The sequence below is a fragment of the Aythya ferina genome (assembly GCF_964211825.1).
Source record: "Aythya ferina genome assembly, chromosome: 18".
Classification (NCBI taxonomy): domain Eukaryota; kingdom Metazoa; phylum Chordata; class Aves; order Anseriformes; family Anatidae; genus Aythya; species Aythya ferina.
In genome coordinates this window covers 6,124,820-6,142,378 of record NC_140317.1, presented here as the reverse complement: position 1 = coordinate 6,142,378, position 17,559 = coordinate 6,124,820, and the positions used below count along the sequence as shown (strand labels likewise).

The window sequence follows — 17,559 nt, the reverse complement described above, 5'->3', positions numbered from 1 at the left end:
CATACCTAGCAGCCTCCGGCTACAAGCTAGAGCTGAGCCCAAGGGACCCATTCTTTGGGACTGGCTATGTGTCCTGAAAGAAGAATTCTGCTGTACACATTTGTATCCCATTTTGATTAAGTTTTGTTTAAATCATTATCTTGGTCCCTTCAATCACCGGGTCAATAGTTTGCATCCTTTCCGTATGTATGGTGTAGTTTGGAGACCTAACAGGAGAGACCATTAATATGAACACTTGTATTCAGAATCTGTGATTCAGGGTCGGGTTCTATGTTCCTCCTGCTAGTGAGTGTAAAGACATTCCAAAGAGAGGCTGGAGCAGCGCTGCCAAATGTACTAAGTAAAGCCTGAGCCTTTAGGTGGAAAGAGATTTTAAAAAAAAAAAAAAAAAAAAGCGGGGGGGGGGAAGGTGTTTTTTTCATGTAGGAGGTACCAGATACCATGACTGTCTGAGAAGACAGAGTATTGTGGAGGTACAAGTGACTTTGTGCATGAAGAGGAAGGCACCAGAGCTCACTGCAGCCCAGCACCTGACACAGCTCCTGGGCTCTGGTGAGCCACCGACATGAACAGCTGTGGCAGCTTCCAGCTGAATGCTGGAGAAAAGTAGGTCACAAATCTGAAATTCGTCATTCAGCCATGGATGTGGAAGGCACAGAGCAAGCACAGAAAGGGAATTTAACGCCCGTGAAGGGCAGGCAGGAGCTGGCACTGGGAGGGGGCTTTAGGCTCCTCTCAGCCCGGAGCGTTTAGGCTCCAACGGCATTCACCGCACAACTCGGATCGATTTGCTCGGGCTTTGGGTCTTGAAACATCGAAGAACTTTGCCCCCCCGTTTTATATCACGATGCTCCATATTTCTGCCCTTCTTTGGGGGGCAGGCTCAAGTCACAGATCCTGTCTCTAACCTGCTCAGCTACATACGCGAGCTTTCTGTGAAGTGCTCCCCCCACCCCCGCCCCCCACGCTCGGTGCAGCCCCCTCAGAGCTCCCCTCAGAGCTCCCCTCAGAGCCCCGGGCGCGCTCCCGCCTCCCGCCGCCATTCCCGACGGGCGCGGCTCGATCGCTCGGCGCTCCCCGCCCGGCCGCATCGGGCTCGGCGCTCGGCGGCGCGGCCTGGCGGGGCGGAAGCGGCGCCGTCTGCTCGGCCCGGCTCGGCCCGGCTCGGCTCGGCTCGGCCCGGGCGGGGGCCGCCATGGTTTAAAGGGGCCGTGAGGGGAGGAGGAGGAGGAGGAGGAGGGCAGCGGGACGGAGCCATGAACCTGCTGCCGGCCAACCCGCACGGCAACGGACTGCTCTACGCCGGCTTCAACCAGGACCACGGTGAGGGGGGTGGGTAAGGCGCCCTGAGGGGGCTGGGGGCGCCCTGAGGGGGCTGGGGGCGCCCTGAGGGGAGCGGGGCCCTGTGAGGGGCGGCCCCGGGTTGAATCCTCGCGTGTGAGGGGGGCTCAGTCCCCCCTGTGCCCTGCCGGCCCTCAGAGGGCCCGGGGGGGGCTGGGGGCCGGGGGTGGGCGCCCTGGGGTGCCCCAGAGGCCGGGTGCTGGCCTGGCTCCCCACAGGGTGCGCGGCCTCGCCTCAAGAAGCGGGCTGAAGGGGGGTCCCGGAGCCGTGCTGCTAGAGGGGTGAGGCGCGGAGTGCCGCTTTCTGGGGTAACTGCTTCGAGCTGTGAGTTTGTATCTGGCTGGAGCTGTGAAATGTTTGTTAAAATGCCGATCGTAGCCGTGGGTGAGCGCAGGGTGCCGTCTGCGGAGCGCCAGCGAGCCGCAGGGCTGCGCGCTGGGTTTATTTACTTCTTTGTGTGGAGAGGGGGAGGCCCTGTGCTAGAGAGGGGCTCCCCGTGCCTCGTCTGGCTCTTACAACATAAAAATAGCACCGGTCCTATGAATAAATGTCCTCTTGTGGAAAAAGGAATGGAAAGTCATCATTTTGTAACACCCCCCTCTCTTACCAAATAGTGCTCTTGCTTAAGACAGTCTTGAAGCCTTTGTCACTGCGAGTGGCAGTTCCCATACCTGTTGCCAGTGCTCTCGAAGTGATGTGTTAACGAGGCTTACCCAGCGATTCCAAGCTAACATCTCTGCTGAGGCTCTTGTCGGTAGTATATCAAGCTGTTAATGAAGTGAGCTTCTTGGTAGCTCTGCTCAAGCAACCCTGTTAACTCAAAAACAATAGCATAGTCTGTACTCGAGCAACTCTGTTTGCACGTGCTTTTGTCTCGCATCTACAGCAGAGATGGAAAAAGATGAGTAAGGATGTGCTTCATTGCAGATCTGTGGGGTCTGTAGTGTTTGATACTTGGCCCGTGATGGGGTTGGATTGTACAGAAGAACTATGTAAGAAGGTAGGAATCTCTTCTCCTGCAAGATGCCTTTAGAACATCATTTTACCATGTAAAACATGTTCTTGTTGTGAAGGCTTCCCTAAATTCTGTAGCAGTTAACACAAATTAAACACTCTTTTGAAATGTGGAATCCAAAGTATGTTAAGGAACTTGTCTGCTGTATCTGTGTGCTCTGTGAACTGAGGTGCTTACTCCCAACAGTATTCAAGTCCTGTCCCACGTAGCCTGGCCAGCCACCTGGATAACAACAACCAAAAAGAAGTGAACAAAAAACAAGTTTGGTTTTCACTTGCAAGCTCTAGCAGCTCTTCATGCTTGTGGTGGTGACTTGTGGACTGTAGGTAGCATGCAAACTGTGTTAGGTTAGGGCCTTTTTCCAAGTGTTCTAGAAGGGCAAGTCCTCGGCTGCTCAAAGGCAAGTTGATAAGAGGAAAAGCTCATTTCTTCCATGTTGCTTCTCCCAAAAATAGAAATATGAGTCACTTGAGTGCTGAAGCTTAGTCGTGTGGGTGTCTGCATATATTGTCACAATAACCTAATTTCTTAGTAATTTAAGATGAGCCAATCCCATAACGATAGGAAGATGGGAGGAATGATCTAATAAGGCTCTTCCAGTCTTAACTTCCGTGGCTGACGAGTGATAAAGCTAACGTCCGCAGTTTTTCTGAGGCATACTTCCCTTGCTCTGTTTTGAGCAATCCTGTGTCTTCACACTGGGTACCCTTCCCATCTTCTTGTTTTTAAATTTAGAAGCATACAAAGCAGCCTGTGTTGCATGGTGTTCTCAGGTGTTCGAAAAGAGAATGCTCTTAAGTTCTTAATTTCACTTTTCTAATGCTTTCAGAGGAACATTAAAGCACTTGATAGAAATACTTGATAGAAATGAATAGACAAACTCAATAAGTTCCATACCAGAAAACATACCTGTCAGTCACTGACAGGTTTCTCTTGCTGCTGCTGTAGTCTAAAGCTAGTTTGAGAGCTGAGGTGTGGACTTGTTCTGGTGTAGGAACACTTGGCTTATTCATTTGAGCTCATGTAGTGAACTGAAATGCTCAGCTATAGGACCCCATCAATTAGGATGTGAGTAGGTTTCTGTGCTTTCCTTCATGGCTTTAGACAAAACTTCCTGTTGCAAGGAAAATGAATATACTAGGAGCTGCTTCTGCCATACTAATGTCCTCAGGCTTCACTATGGTGGTTTTTGGATCTTAGGCCCTACAGCCTGCAGGTCTCTCTGTCAGCTTTTGGCATCTTCTAGCTTAGTCGTGAATTTAACCCGTTGTTTTTCTTTGTTTTTAGAATAGCAGACAAAAGCCCCCATGGCCTCGCAGGGACTGTTGGCAAGTAATACTTACTGCAGGACCAGGCACAGCTCCAGGTTAGGGTAATAATTCTGGGGAGATTCAGTTTTACCTTGCATCTGAATCAAAACTTTTAACAGCGTCTGAGTTTTCTTCTCTGTCAGTGGCTCTCTGACAGCGTGCCTGTCCCTTCTCAAAAATGAGATGTGGGCTTGCTGCTGAGGGAAGCATAGCTGTTATTGCAACAATTTCCACACTCTGCTTCTGGCAGCCCCTTCCCAATTACACATCCAGCTTACAAGTCACAATGGTACAGGTGAACTGGTGGACTTGTGATCCCACTGGTAAATACTGGGATCAGGTAGGAAACACTGGGCTCCAAAGCTGGTTCCATAACCTGGAATCGAAATGTGCGGTTATCTTTGTTTTTTTTCCCCTCGCCTGGCTCAGAGATTGCCATGACTAAGAACTTTGTGTATCTGTCAATAGCAATCAACTGTATGTGGAGTATCAACACTGACCCCATTCCCTCTTTTTTAATTATTTTTTGTTATGGTGTCACCAGTTAAAAATGGAGATATTCCCAAGAAATGAAGTGCAGCTGATGTCTTTGTCACAAGGTTAGCCCTGCAGAAAAGCTGTAGCAGTGCTACAGGAAATGTTACGTCTGCATTTTATTGCATTAGGCGTGTTCTGTTTGGGTCTGTTATAAGCTTTGGGTATTAACACAAGGAAAACTTCTGTGCTCTTTTAGAATAGAACAGTTTCACCATCCTCCTTCTTCCACTTTCCTGGAAATAAGATATGCTGATTTAAAACTATCACTGGAGAAATAATTATATGGATACACACTGCAGGTACCAGAAGCAGATTAGTTCTCATCCTGTGCAGTATTACTTCCTGTAGCAAGAAATGTTTTCCATTATCATTTCTCTTCTGGTTATCCCAGTGAGGTATACTGAAAGAGGTGGCAGAGGTTGTTTCCATGCAGGGAGCTCTTACGTATTCAGCTGTCAGAGCAAGCTAAAGAGTGATGCACCAGGAAGGGAGAAGGGGAATTAATTTAGTTTACTTAAATATCTACTTCAATATGTTTATTAATCTTTCTGTAATTATTATGTTTTCGTGCATGTGTGTGTTTGATTTGTTTTCATTTCCTGTGCATTTACGTGGGTAAAGAAGAACTTTCCACGCTTAATTCATTACAGCAGTTTGGACAGGGTAAAGTGCCCGTGAATCTTCTGGGCTTGGGGGTTTGTGGTTTTTGTTTTGTTTGTTTTAGGGTTTGTTTTGGGTTTGTTTTTCCTGTTCACTGACTATTGTGCTGTTAGAAGAAATTAGTATATTGTGCCTGTGACTCTGCTTTTAACGATGATACATAAAAAGGGTTTTTCCCTTTCTATACTGAGGCTTGCAGAGGTGGATTTGAGAGGAGTTTTTCCTTTGTATGTATGAGCTCATTGAACAGGAACCCTAAGGATGCTTCCAAGCTTACACCCACACACTTGTGAGATATAGATACTGGTCTGTAAAGCAGAGCACAGATGTAGTACTTTTTCTGTTGTTGTTTGGTTTGTTCTTTAAGCACTGTTTGGAGTGAAACTCCTGAAGTATTAAGAAAGAACCTAAAACTGGCATTTTTGGTCATCTTCTCCCCATCCCTCTGAAGCTGTGGGGGTTTTAAGTTAGCGCTGTTGTCAGGATCAAGTTTGTTACGTGTTCCTGTATTGTTATGTGAGAACACTGATTTTATTATTATTATTTTATTATTCTTTGTGTTGTGGCTTTCCCATATAACAGCTACTGCTGTGACGGTCAATCTGTGTGGAAAAGGGTGTTACCAATTGTGTTGTTTCTTCTGATACCTTAAACCGTATGAAGAAATGAGCGGCAGAAGATGTAGTGAATGCTGCTTGCTTGCCCTTCAGTGAGGACAAGTGCCTTGTCCTTTGAGCTTTCGTGCAGGTATGGTTTGCCCACAACACAGCCAGGCCTGCTACCATCTTGTCTGGCCACGTGTGACCCTTTCCTTCTGAGTCCCTGTGGCAGCCTCTGAGGCATGGCCCCGCAGCGATGCGGTGGGAGGAAGGCGCTGGGTGCATGGATCTGAGCAGGTGGTGTGGGCACTGCAGGCAGGCTGGGCCTGAGGGCCTCCTTCCCCTCTAGGGGCCTTTCAACACATCTCCCTGGCTTTCAGTTGGGGGTGAAACCATTGCAGCCACGGCAATGTGTGAGGATAAGACCAGGCTCTGTTGACTCCCTTCCAATACCTTGAAGACTGTAACAGAATTTTTGATGCAGTGAATATACGCTGTGTAACAACTGATATTCTGTCAGTCTGTCTCAGTGATGCTTGCTGCTGCTTAATGACTTGTAATTGCTCTGACCTCACACTGGCACTTTTTTATGTCAGTAACTGCATTCACCTTCTAGCAGATAAAGCAGCAGGATGGGATGCTGATGGTTTGATGGATTCTGCTAAAAAGGCATGTTTGTGCTTCTGCATGCAAGTGTAGCTGAAATTTTACTTTTTTTACTTTTCCAGTTCTAAAACTTGATTTTTCCAATTATTTTCCTGGTTTAGACCTAAGCTCTTGTTATGTTTGTTATTAGTATCTGACACTCCTGGGCTCTCGGAGCTTTCTTAAAAAGCTACACTTTAAGCTCTCTTCTGCAGAAACACAAACAATGGGTTGTGTTTGGAATCTTGTAATCACGGTGTAAATTCTGACCTAGTAAGAAAGGAAGGGTTTTGCTTCATAACAACTGTGGGACCATAACTTTTAAGAGGCAGGTTTCCTTCCCTTGGCACTGCATGTAGGACACAGATGGGTTGTGAATCGCTCCCCTTTCCTTCCATTGTTTCCTCACCTGTCAAGAAAGAATACCAAGAACTTTCCACTTTGAATAGGAACCACCACAGAGGACAACTTCTCTGAATGCTTTTCACGTGCAAACGCTAACAAAGCTGGCAAGTGGTCATGGGCCTCCTTTTAACCCTGCAGTTATTGAGTAATGCTCTCCTAACCTTCTGGATCTGGCGTAGATCTTCAGCAGACCTCACGATGACTATATGTGTGTGTATATATCTGTGTATGTGCTTTTTACTACAGGATGCTTTGCATGTGGAATGGAAAATGGATTCCGAGTTTATAATGCAGATCCACTCAAAGAAAAAGAGAAACAAGGTAAAATGCTTAATTATTCTACCATGCTAGTTCTGTGTTGGAAGCTCAGTCTCCTGAGCTTTTTTTTTTTTTTTTTTTTTTTTTTTTTTTTTTTTTTTTTCCTGTAAGATTCTTGCCTAGCTCTTGCTTTTACATCACTGGAAGGCTTACAATCAAGCCTCAGGAAGGAAATCCAGGTTGGTCTCAGGGGGACTCTTACTTATGCCACTGCCTTGTCAAATGTTCAGATGCTATTAATTTGCATAAAGCTGGCTGCTGATGAAGTTCTCACCTTCTTGCAGCAGCTGAACCGCAGTAGCTGTTGCTAATGTTTGTTGCCCTGGGTAGGAGATAAGTTGTCTGGCTGCTCACAAGTGGGAGAAGAGTTGCTTGCTGCAACAATATTATGTGTCACCAAGAGAAGTTGTTCTGTTCTTGTGTGGTGGGTGATCTAGCACAGCAATAAAACTACTGCCTTTTTACCGGAGATCTGAGCGTAACGCTTCGTACTTGCTTAGATTACTGTTTGCAAGAGCACTGAATTCAGACCTCTAATGGTCTATACTACATATTCTCTATATTTCTAAAAAATCTAGGCTGATCTCAATGCAGTAAAACACCTATTGTGCCTTAACAGAAAGGAGTAGGTGAGCTGTGTTAACAGGTAATGGGGCTCTCACCAGAAAGCAAGTGTAATTGAGTCAAAATAAGGGAAAATGAAATCCAACAATGTGATCCTAACCCCAAGTGTAGGAGGAAAACTGACATGCAAAACAGGTTTCCCAGTGCTTTCAGTCTGTGGTGATAAACTATAAAGGAGATTTAGAAAAGGAAAAATGTACTTTAAATAGCACTGCAATTCCTGTGAAACCACTGTTCATATGGCCAAAGCTGACAAGCCATTTTCCGTTCTGAACAGTAAATCATTCTGTGAGCATCGTGTCTTGGAGTTGTCATCTGTGGTAGTGTGCTAAAAGAATCAGAAGTCAGGTTGAAGTCCCGTTGAGTTCATCGCCAAAACTCTCCCTGATGGTAGCTCTGGACATTTTTCAAGGCCTCTAGAAAACTGCTGTGACTCATTTCTTATGAGTCAGATTCCCTTTCACACTTTGTTCTGTGTATTTCTATATCCAGCATAGTCTGACCTCTCAATATCAATCTTGTTCACCGCTCAGGTATGTTTTACCCTATGAGTCAGCGGAGCAGTGTCCCACGTGGAACTCATCTATTTGTTTGATATCTGTAACTCAGCATGAAACCGAGTCTTAATTCTTGTACCTTAGTGATTTCCATAATTTCACTCGTCTAAGCATCAGCAGTCAGAGCTGTAAATCTAATGAATCAAGTGTCTGTTCTACCATAGATTCACCTTACCACACGTTCTTAAAGTCTCAAGTTATCGTACTGAAGAGTATTTTCAGACTTCCAGTGGTAATACTTCATAGCAGCATGTGCTGTCAGGCTTTTAATGCTTTAATGGAGTTAAGAGGAGGATCTGGTGGACACAGGGGTAGTGGTCACATACATCTGTTCTGGACGGAAATTCAGCAGTCAAAAGTTATGTTGAAGAAACCACAATGACTTGTACAAAATCCAAGGTTTAAATGCTCCAACATGAGTATCTTTCCAGGCATCTATTTTCAGCATTGTGTGGCCAAGCCCTAACATCCAGATGTGCTGTAATGCCTCTTGATGCGTGAATCTCCCTTCATCCTATCCTTCATGCATGTGTCTAAATCTTTCGATTGTAGTATTTCCTCCCACATCCATTATTTTTTTTCTCCTATCCCTGTTTCTGACAGTAGGTCTTTCTTGATTCCTTCTGAAATTTCGACTTTCCCTCTAGCTTTGAAATAGAAGGACGGATGAAACCAGGAGTCTTACTGGAGCCTGTCCCTGTGTGGAGGTGTTGGACAGTCTGTTAAAGGAGGTTTGGTTTTTGACTCAGGTCATCTGAAGGCCACAGTTAAGGTCTCTCTTCCCCTGTGGAATGCCAAGCTTCCCTCTAAGCTATGTAAACAAAACCAAGACCCCACTCAAATGTCATCAAATAATAAGAGAATTTGTCTATGAAATCCCCTGGTTGATGCTTTATTCTTTCATGAGCATGGTGTCTCATTCTACTTCCTCTGCAGATAAGGTTAAGAAGAAAAAAAAGAATTTCCTAGCACTGTAATTAAGAAACTGACTGTACCAGCTGATCTGTTTTGCTTTTGTTACATTTCCTGTATGGTGTAAAACTTGAGTGGAGGCTCAGTGGGGCTGGACCATGCTTTACTGTTCTAGCAGCTATGGGATGTTCCAGAGAACAGAATTAGAGATTCTGGTTCACTTCCTATGTGTATGTGTGGTTTTTGTCTTCTTTCCTCAAATCCACCAAGACTATAAAGACAAAGCCCCTTGCAAATAAAAAGGTTCATGGCCTTATTGGTTGTAGTGTTGGCCTTATTTAAACACACAGCTTTAGCATAAGAGAGCAACACCAGACTTGAAGAGTGCGTGAGGGGAATTAGTTGGGGAAATAACTTCAATGAATTAATCAGTGTTTCTAAATGTTTTTACAAAACCACTATGTAATAGAAATAATTAAGCTACCATGATATTGCTTGACCTCTCACAGAATGCTTCTACGGAGTTTTAAAATGTTGCTGTGTTGCTTGCTCTATATTATGAAATGAGGCCTGTCCCAACTGGCTGACAACAGCAGCAGTGATCTTTGCTGTGAGGGATAAAACAGCTTTACTAAGAATCCTAATCTTAAATAAAACAAACAAAAACCTTTAGTTCTGTGGTGTTAGGGCAACAAAGATATCTCATGTCTGTCACCTCCACTCCTGGAGGATTCTGTATGGTGGCTTTTGTTGTTTTTAAGTTAGTTGGGGTAAGAAGTCTTTTTGGGTGTCTGAGCAGCGTGCTAGATAACGCAAACTTCTGTTCTAACTTCAGTAAAAATTAGAAGACATTTTAACAGGTTGTGATGCTCTTCAATAAAATACATTTGTCTTCCAGAATTTTTAGAAGGCGGTGTTGGCCATGTTGAAATGCTGTTTCGTTGCAACTATTTAGCACTCGTAGGTGGAGGAAAAAAGCCGAAGTACCCACCTAACAAAGGTACTGCCATGTCTCCAGGAATTGTCTGTAATGTGTGTCTTGCTAGGCTGTGTGGAACTGTCAAAAGAACTCCCAAATCCTAGCCTTGAGCTGGGGTCAAGTATTCTGAAGGTTGGGTGGGAAGGGAGGCTGCAGCAGGTCTAGGTAGGTGTGGTGAAATTTGTTGTATTACTGCTGCTGCAGTGCTAACAAGCAGGGATCTGCAATGACTGCTCTCTCAGAGCAGAGCCCTCTGTGCTTCTGTTAACTTTGCAAAGGGTGTCCTGTAGCTCAGCAGCCTGAGGGGGGAAAGAGGGCCCTGGCTGGCAGGCTTATTAGGAAAACATTGTTTTATTCTAAGGGTTGTCAGTGAAATAAAGAAACAGTCCCCCCCTTCCACTCCCCCCCCCCCCACAAAAAAAAAAAAAAAAAAAAGAAAACTGTGTCGTTAGAAAAAGGTATTTTTATTATCAGCTTTTGAATTTTGTTTACCAGCTCCTACCTGCAGGAGCCATGGGTTGGTATGCAGTTGCTAAATACCTTATGGCTAGCAGCACGCCAGGCCGTAACTGCTTTAGTTACTGGATGCGCCTCCTAGTCTCAGAAACTAGAAGTTGTTGTAATGCAGACACTGGATCTTCAGATATGCCTTGATGAACTAATGCAGTCTCTGCACTGTTCCAGTAATGATCTGGGATGATCTGAAGAAGAAGACTGTCATTGAGATAGAATTTTCTACAGAAGTCAAAGCAGTTAAGCTGCGAAGAGACAGGTAGGTGCAACACACTTGTTCCAAATGCACGGATTGGCCTTGTGCACTCATTTCTGACTGTACTTAAGAATAGATTTTGGTTAACTCCTAGCTCTAACTGCTGATGCTTATCTAAAACAGGCTTTCAGGGGCAAGCGTTGTGTGTTATTAGATCACAACCCAAGAATCTGAAACCTTGATGAAAAGCCTGTAGGACTTTTTGGCCCCTTAATAAAGGGAGACATTCTCAAGTGGCTACTGTTGACAGTGTTTTTTTCTATGTATGGAGTGTGAAGGGAATTCAAGTGAATCTCTAGAGCAAGAGCTGTTATTAGGAGTTGGAGTTTTGTGTAAGTGTGGGCGGGGGGGGGTTCTGCTGCCATAGCTTTAGATAAAAGTGCTTTGCAGGCTCGTAGCTGTGCTTTTTCCAAGTCTGTAGAGTGGGAGGAAATAATATGGCCATTAAATCTTGAAAGCCTTTGCAGTCCTGAATTAATATACAGGTTCCTCTTTTAACCCTTAACCCCCACCAAGTCATAAGAATTTATTGTCTCTTGCAGAATTGTGGTAGTCCTGGACTCCATGATTAAAGTTTTCACGTTCACACACAATCCCCACCAGTTGCACGTCTTTGAAACCTGCTACAACCCTAAAGGTTAGTGGTGTCTGCGGGCTGGGGGATGGAAACAGTTTTATTCTGTTCTTTTAATGCTATTTATGTTTAGATGCCTGAATCTGTTTCACTTAGTAAGTCATTAAACAGTTTATTTACAACATTACAACCATGCCCTTTGGAGATATTTTTGTTTTTATAAAATGGTTATTAAAATATATTCACGCTTGGCACAGAAAAGCTTTTTCATGTGCTCCTATTATGTTACAGTTGATTTGTGGAGGAGCTGTGTGTTTTCTTAGGTAAAGAATCTGTGAACGTAATGCTAAAAGCTTAATTGTCAACACAAAGTATTAAAGTGCATCATCCCTCTTTTCTAATCAAGTTAGAGTGTCTAGAGGGTTACTCTTCACAGTGTCAAGGAGAGACTAATTAGCAAGGAATGACCTCTCCTTTGTGGAAATGAGCTGAATCTGAAATGTCGAACCAAGCAGAGTATTAGTGCCCCAGGCTGAATACCATCTAGTGCAGTGCTGCCAGCTCTAGGCTCTGAGTACGTGTGGCTGGGACAGGGCTCAGGTTTGACCCTGAGGAATAGGCTCTTTGCAGTGGCATTACTTATAGAAAAGGGGGGGGGTTCTTCTTGGAAGAAGAGCCTGGAGAACGAGGAGATGTGCATGCTCCTGGGTCAGCTGCACACTTAGGACAAGCTGTGTAAGTGAAGGGCTAAACCTGGAGGGGTGTAATAGTGACTGTGATTCTCTGCCTCCAGGCACAGCTGTGTGCAGCTGTGATGGTTATCGGGGTCCCAAAGCACATGCGAGCGAGGCTCTGGGAGCTGGGCCTGTTTAGTCTTGCAGAAAGGAAACTGAAGGGCTTATCCACAGCTGGTGGCCTACGCCTACTCGAAGGACAGTTACAGAAAGGATGGAGCTGAACTCTTCCTGAAAGTGATGGACACTATAACAAGGGGTACTGGCCGTGCTTTGTATCTTGGGAGGATCAGCTTGGAGATAAGGATGATGTCCTCTCTGGTAGGAGCTCAGGAACCCCATCTTCTGAGGTTTTCAAGCCTACTAGAAGCAAACATGGAATTTCTGGTTGCATTCAAGGCAGTACAATGTAAATGCCCGGTTACTGGGAGTTAGCCCAGTGACTTACAAGCTGTTAGGCATAAGGTGGAAGATAAAGTAGCATGTTGGTTCTTGGAATACCCACCCATCACTCTGCTAGCTGTGGACCGGGTGGGCAGAAATCTGTTTGGTATCACCAGGACCTCAGGAGTACTCTGCTCTTATGGATGGTTCATGTTTTGGGATACTGCAGTAGCCATTAAAATTAATTTACCATTTACTATGTGCACGTTTGTTTATTTTTAAATTATTGATTTTAGAAACTTGTTTGAAAAATTTATTAGGTTACGGAAACTGCAGTTACTTTCCTTTTCCGTTTTTGTCTTTTAGGTCTCTGTGTCCTTTGTCCAAATAGTAATAATTCTCTCCTTGCATTTCCTGGAACACATACCGGGCACGTGCAGATCGTGGATTTGGCTAATACAGAGAAGCCTCCTGTAGACATACCAGCTCATGAAGGAGTCTTGAGCTGTATAGCTTTAAACCTGCAGGGAACAAGAATTGCAACAGCATCAGAAAAAGTAAGAATATCCTCTTACCTCTGACTTACTATGCATTCTAGTGTAGTAACTCCTCATAAAATAGGAAGTCGCATCCTTTCATAGGAAAGGCATAGGAGTAACTAAATGGACAATTTGTCTTTGGAAATATGCATTCTCAGTTTTTATCATCATCCTTACTGTTTCTTCAGGATACCCAAACAGCGATCCCAATGCAGTGCTTGAGGTAGCATTTCTATTCTAGCTGACTGTAGCTGTGACTCTTCAGTAGCACTTGAACAAAATTTGGCCCAAGCAGTTCATGTGTTTCATGTTTTCTTCAATAATATTTATCTACATTCTTTCACCTTTGTTAGTTCCTGTTGAACTTTAAAACCACTGTTAAAGAAATACTTGCAACTAGGACTGTCATACTGGAGGGCTTGAGGTCTGCTATGGCATAAATCTGTTTTCCTCATGTGCTTGTTCCAGGTGTTTTCATACAGTGTGTAACAATAGAAAGGTTCTTGTAATATTGACCACACTGTGTGTGGTCTTGAGTTTCATAGGACTACAGAATGCTGTACACTGGAAAAAAAAACCCTGAAGTTTCTTTGCAAAGCAAGTCAGACCTGCCTTAAGAACTTGAGTGGAATCTGCTAGTGAGCTGCATCTCCCAAAGGCTGTCTCCCAAGTGTCCAAATGAAGTAGATGGGCAGGAGGAGAGCTGAGTACTTGCTGCCTCCTTCTACTCAATTAAAACGAGTTTTTCAAGGATGAGCTAAATTAATCCAAGCAGTCTGTTTAGATTAGGTTCTACTACAGAGCCAATAGCTCAAGAAGCTTAAAGTAAAAGCAGCCATAGTCTCTCTTAACTAGGCACAGATACTGTAAGTCCTCTAAACAAAGCTCTTAAGCTGCAAACACCATTGCTAAATAGAATAATGATCTACTGGATGACGCTACAACTTTTTTTTGTATAGAGTAAGTTCAAACAGCATTTGCAGACTGAGAGAAGTATATAGGCAGAACGCCACATTTGAACACACTGAACATCACATCTTACATTGAGGCAAATGTCAACTTAATTTTTCTCTGTTGGGTGATGTTATTTACTGATGTGAGGTTGAAGAGAGGCATTTGTTAACCAGGTGTATAAGATGAATTGTAGCTGACAATATATATGTGCTCTTCACCAGATGAAACTGCTACTAGATGGTTGGCTGCTTTGAGATGCACTAACTTGTTTTAAGTCTCTGGTGTCATGTGTAGCTTACTCTCTAAAGTACAGTTTTCTAAGGCAGTCCTCTATCTGTAACCTGACTTGTCTAAGAGGTCTCTTAGATTTGGATTAACACAGATAACGAGTATGTAGTAAGTAGGTGAATAATTTTTCTAGGTGAATTCAACAGAACTAATTTGCAAGAGCAAAACTACCTGATTATATTCAAGTTGAGGGGAAAAAAAAGCAATCAAAATAGTACAGAATATGGGGAATGGGCAAGAAATGATCCCCAGAACCTGGGCATGAGAAGCTATCCCCATGACTACTCTTAATGCTTGCAAACCAATGCTGGGGCTGCACTAGGACTTTAGAATATAACTTGAATAAGACTTACTGAGTAGATACTAAGATCGTATACCAAAGTGTTACAACAATACGTTGAGGGTGGGGGGGAATTAATATTCTTCCCAAAAACTAACTCTAAGAGGATTCTAAATCTACTGAGATGAAAAACCCAACTGTCTGTCTGGGGGCATGCTGCAATGTATTCACAGATGTAAAGATACTGTCCAAGTAGTTTTCTGTATTTCCTAATATAATGCTTGATTCCTTCTCAAGGGGACCCTCATAAGAATATTTGATACTTCATCAGGGCATTTAATCCAGGAGCTACGAAGAGGATCACAGGCAGCCAATATATACTGGTACGTTTAATTGCTTCTGTTTTGTGTCTGTGCGGGGAGTGTGGTGCTGAAGCAGCTTGGTATGTGGCACCTGAGCCTCTCTGAGAATGCAGAGAGCTGCAGTGCCACAGGCACACAGCAGGACTCAGACAGAGGGGCCAGTGCTGCACTGGGTTGTGCTTCTTCCTCTTGGCCCAGTGCTAGAAGAGCTGCAGCTGTGTGAACCTAGGCAGGGTTACAGGGCATGGGAGGAAATGCATGCTTTGACAGGTTCATTTCTTTGCATTGAATGCACTGCAGCTGGGTGGACACTTGACACCAGCATACGGAGAATGCAGTGCTGCAGTGTAACACTTCCCCCAGAGACTAGGCTGAGGCACCTGGGGGTGAGTAACATTCATTATAACTCAGTGCTGCTCTGCCTCAGGCTCTTGTATGCAGAAGTTTGATTCAGTCCCCTGCTTGATGTACTCCCTGGAGAGGTGGGTAACGCGTTCTTCCACTGAACCCTGGTTATCAGGGTAGGAATGTTGCACACTTTACCTAACGCCAACGTGCCTGCTCCTTGGAGCAGAGTCCTTGCCTTCTTTCAGTAGAGGTGGCAGCACAGACCCTGCCAGTAGTGTCCGTTCCAGGGCAGTCTGCTGCTGCTAAACCTGGCCTTCCATGTTCTGATGTGTGCTCACCACCAAAGAGGGTGTTCGTTCATGTCAGCAGAGCTGCTCTGAATGGGAGAATTCCTCTCTCCTCCCTGAGAGGAGCAATTAACACCTCACCTGGCAGGCTGGCAGCTGCTGCAGGCAGCCCCAGAACTGGGATTGTACGCACTGGAAACCAGGGAGTAGCTTCCAGTGGAAATACTGCAACTGTCCTTACTATCCACAGCATTAACTTCAATCAGGATGCTTCCCTAATCTGCGTATCCAGTGACCATGGCACAGTACATATTTTTGCTGCAGAAGACCCCAAAAGAAATAAGCAGTCAAGGTATGGATTGAGCCATTCTAAGGCCTGTATGGGGGTATTGGTTGGCTTTTAATAGGGTTTAAATTGTTGGCAGTAGCAGCAGCTAATAGCTGCACTTCTTGAGCTGCTAACAGTAATCTGTTGTGCTGTTTGAAGTTGTAAATTTAGGACTGTTTAGCAACTGCCCTGCTTCTGCTGTCCCTTATGGAGTTGTAGAGTTCTTCCAGTAGACAGTTGTTTGGTTTTTTCCTAGTGAGATGTTTAGTCTCTGCATTAACGTGGTATTAACTCATGCATAATCGTGCATTAACTCTGGTAACTTTTACAATTTCTACTTTAAAAAAAAAAAAAAAAAAAAAACAAACCACACTCTACTAAAATCAATCCTTTTGGCAGTTTCTGCAGTCACTTAAACATGTAAAGTAACAAAAAGGTAGTTATAGGGTCACCCTTCCATGGAAGCAGGACTGTTCATATTGCCTGATACTTAATTGGAGAAAACAAGAATGCAGTGTAAGAGCAGTTAGCGGGACCCTGACTTGTGCAAACATGCTAGCAGTTCTAACCTGACTCTAATGAATGCCTTACCAAATTGTTACTTTTTTTTCTTTCAGTTTGGCCTCAGCCAGCTTTCTCCCCAAATACTTCAGTTCCAAATGGAGTTTTTCCAAATTTCAGGTTCCCTCAGGCTCTCCATGCATTTGTGCCTTTGGAACAGAGCCAAATGCTGTCTTAGGTGAGTAACAGCAGCTCCTTGAGGTTCTGGCTGGAGAACCAGCCTCTGAAACACGCTCGCTTTGAGCTGTGGGGAGCACTCAGGCGAGGCAGTGCTGTGTGCCCATGTCAGCTGTGACCAGGAGTCATCACTGCCCAATGCTGCACCAGAGTAAGCTGTCTGGGCGCACGCTGGATGTAAGGGAGTGAGGCTGGGTGCAGTGCTAAGCCACCTGGCAGACTCCAGGCTGGCTGGCGCACACTGCATGAGATACACTGTACCTCCAGAACACCTGTGTCTTGTTGGCTTGAAAGGCCAGCTTAAACTCTAGCTAAGGTAAGAGAACAGAGCTGCTTGAACAGCTGAACTGAAAGTGACTTTGTTTTTTGTTTCAGCAATATGTGCAGATGGCAGCTACTACAAGTTCTTATTCAACCAAAAAGGGGAATGCTCAAGGGATGTCTATGCTCAGTTTCTAGAAATGACTGATGACAAGCTTTGACTGCATCAAGGGAGTGCATGGGTCAAAGTACTGCCTTGGCTATTCTGGATCTTTGGAAGGACAGTATATGAACGTCCAATGCTGATCGAGAAGTTTAGCAGACCTCACTGAGAAGCCTGGCCCAACATGATCAGAACAAGCTCTGAAGTAGGGGACTACATATGTTTATTCTCATTTCTGCAAGCATTCATCATTAAAGTCTCTTTGGGTTACTGTCATCAACTCAAGTTTTCAAGATGTGGCTTTCAACAAGCTTGTGCCTATTGGGTTTCTCTTTAATCTAAACTGTGAAACGACTTTAGATAAAACACGAGTGCCTGCCAACTAAGAGATCTGCAGGGGGCTGTACAAATGTCAGGACTAGCCTTAGAAAAAGGGATGTGAAAACAGAAGATTTCAGGCATTGCTGGAAGTAGGGAAAATACTCAAGTATCATACTCAAATAAAACTCTACCAGCCTTGTGCAGAACAGGAGTACTGCCTTTCCCCTCTCTCCCCAACACATCTTAGCCTAGCAGGGAAGAGAGGACAAGCATGGAGCCACAGCAGCCTGTAGCCTGAATCCTGCTTGAGGGGTGGAGGTAATCCTG

At 44.6% G+C, this 17,559-nt stretch overlaps 1 protein-coding gene across 4 annotated transcripts; it reads left to right on the top strand.

The window, feature by feature from the left end:
- Positions 1–1,125: 1,125 nt before the first annotated feature.
- Positions 1,126–17,191, top strand: WDR45B (WD repeat domain 45B). Of its 4 annotated transcripts, none has more exons than XM_084491860.1 (10): positions 1,127–1,323; positions 6,759–6,833; positions 9,822–9,923; positions 10,587–10,674; positions 11,214–11,308; positions 12,730–12,920; positions 14,722–14,807; positions 15,672–15,773; positions 16,367–16,488; positions 16,863–17,191. In XM_084491860.1, exons 1-10 carry the CDS (start codon positions 1,257–1,259, stop codon positions 16,967–16,969), a joined length of 1,035 nt encoding a protein of 344 aa, XP_084347986.1. In that variant the 5' UTR covers positions 1,127–1,256; the 3' UTR covers positions 16,970–17,191. The 4 variants fall into 4 exon arrangements, with proteins under 4 accessions (XP_084347987.1, XP_084347989.1, XP_084347986.1 ...); XM_084491862.1 differs by lacking the exon at positions 1,127–1,323 and adding an exon at positions 6,942–7,009 and having other exon boundaries at positions 6,778–6,833; XM_084491861.1 differs by lacking the exon at positions 6,759–6,833 and having other exon boundaries at positions 1,126–1,323.
- The last annotated feature ends 368 nt before the right edge of the window (positions 17,192–17,559 follow it).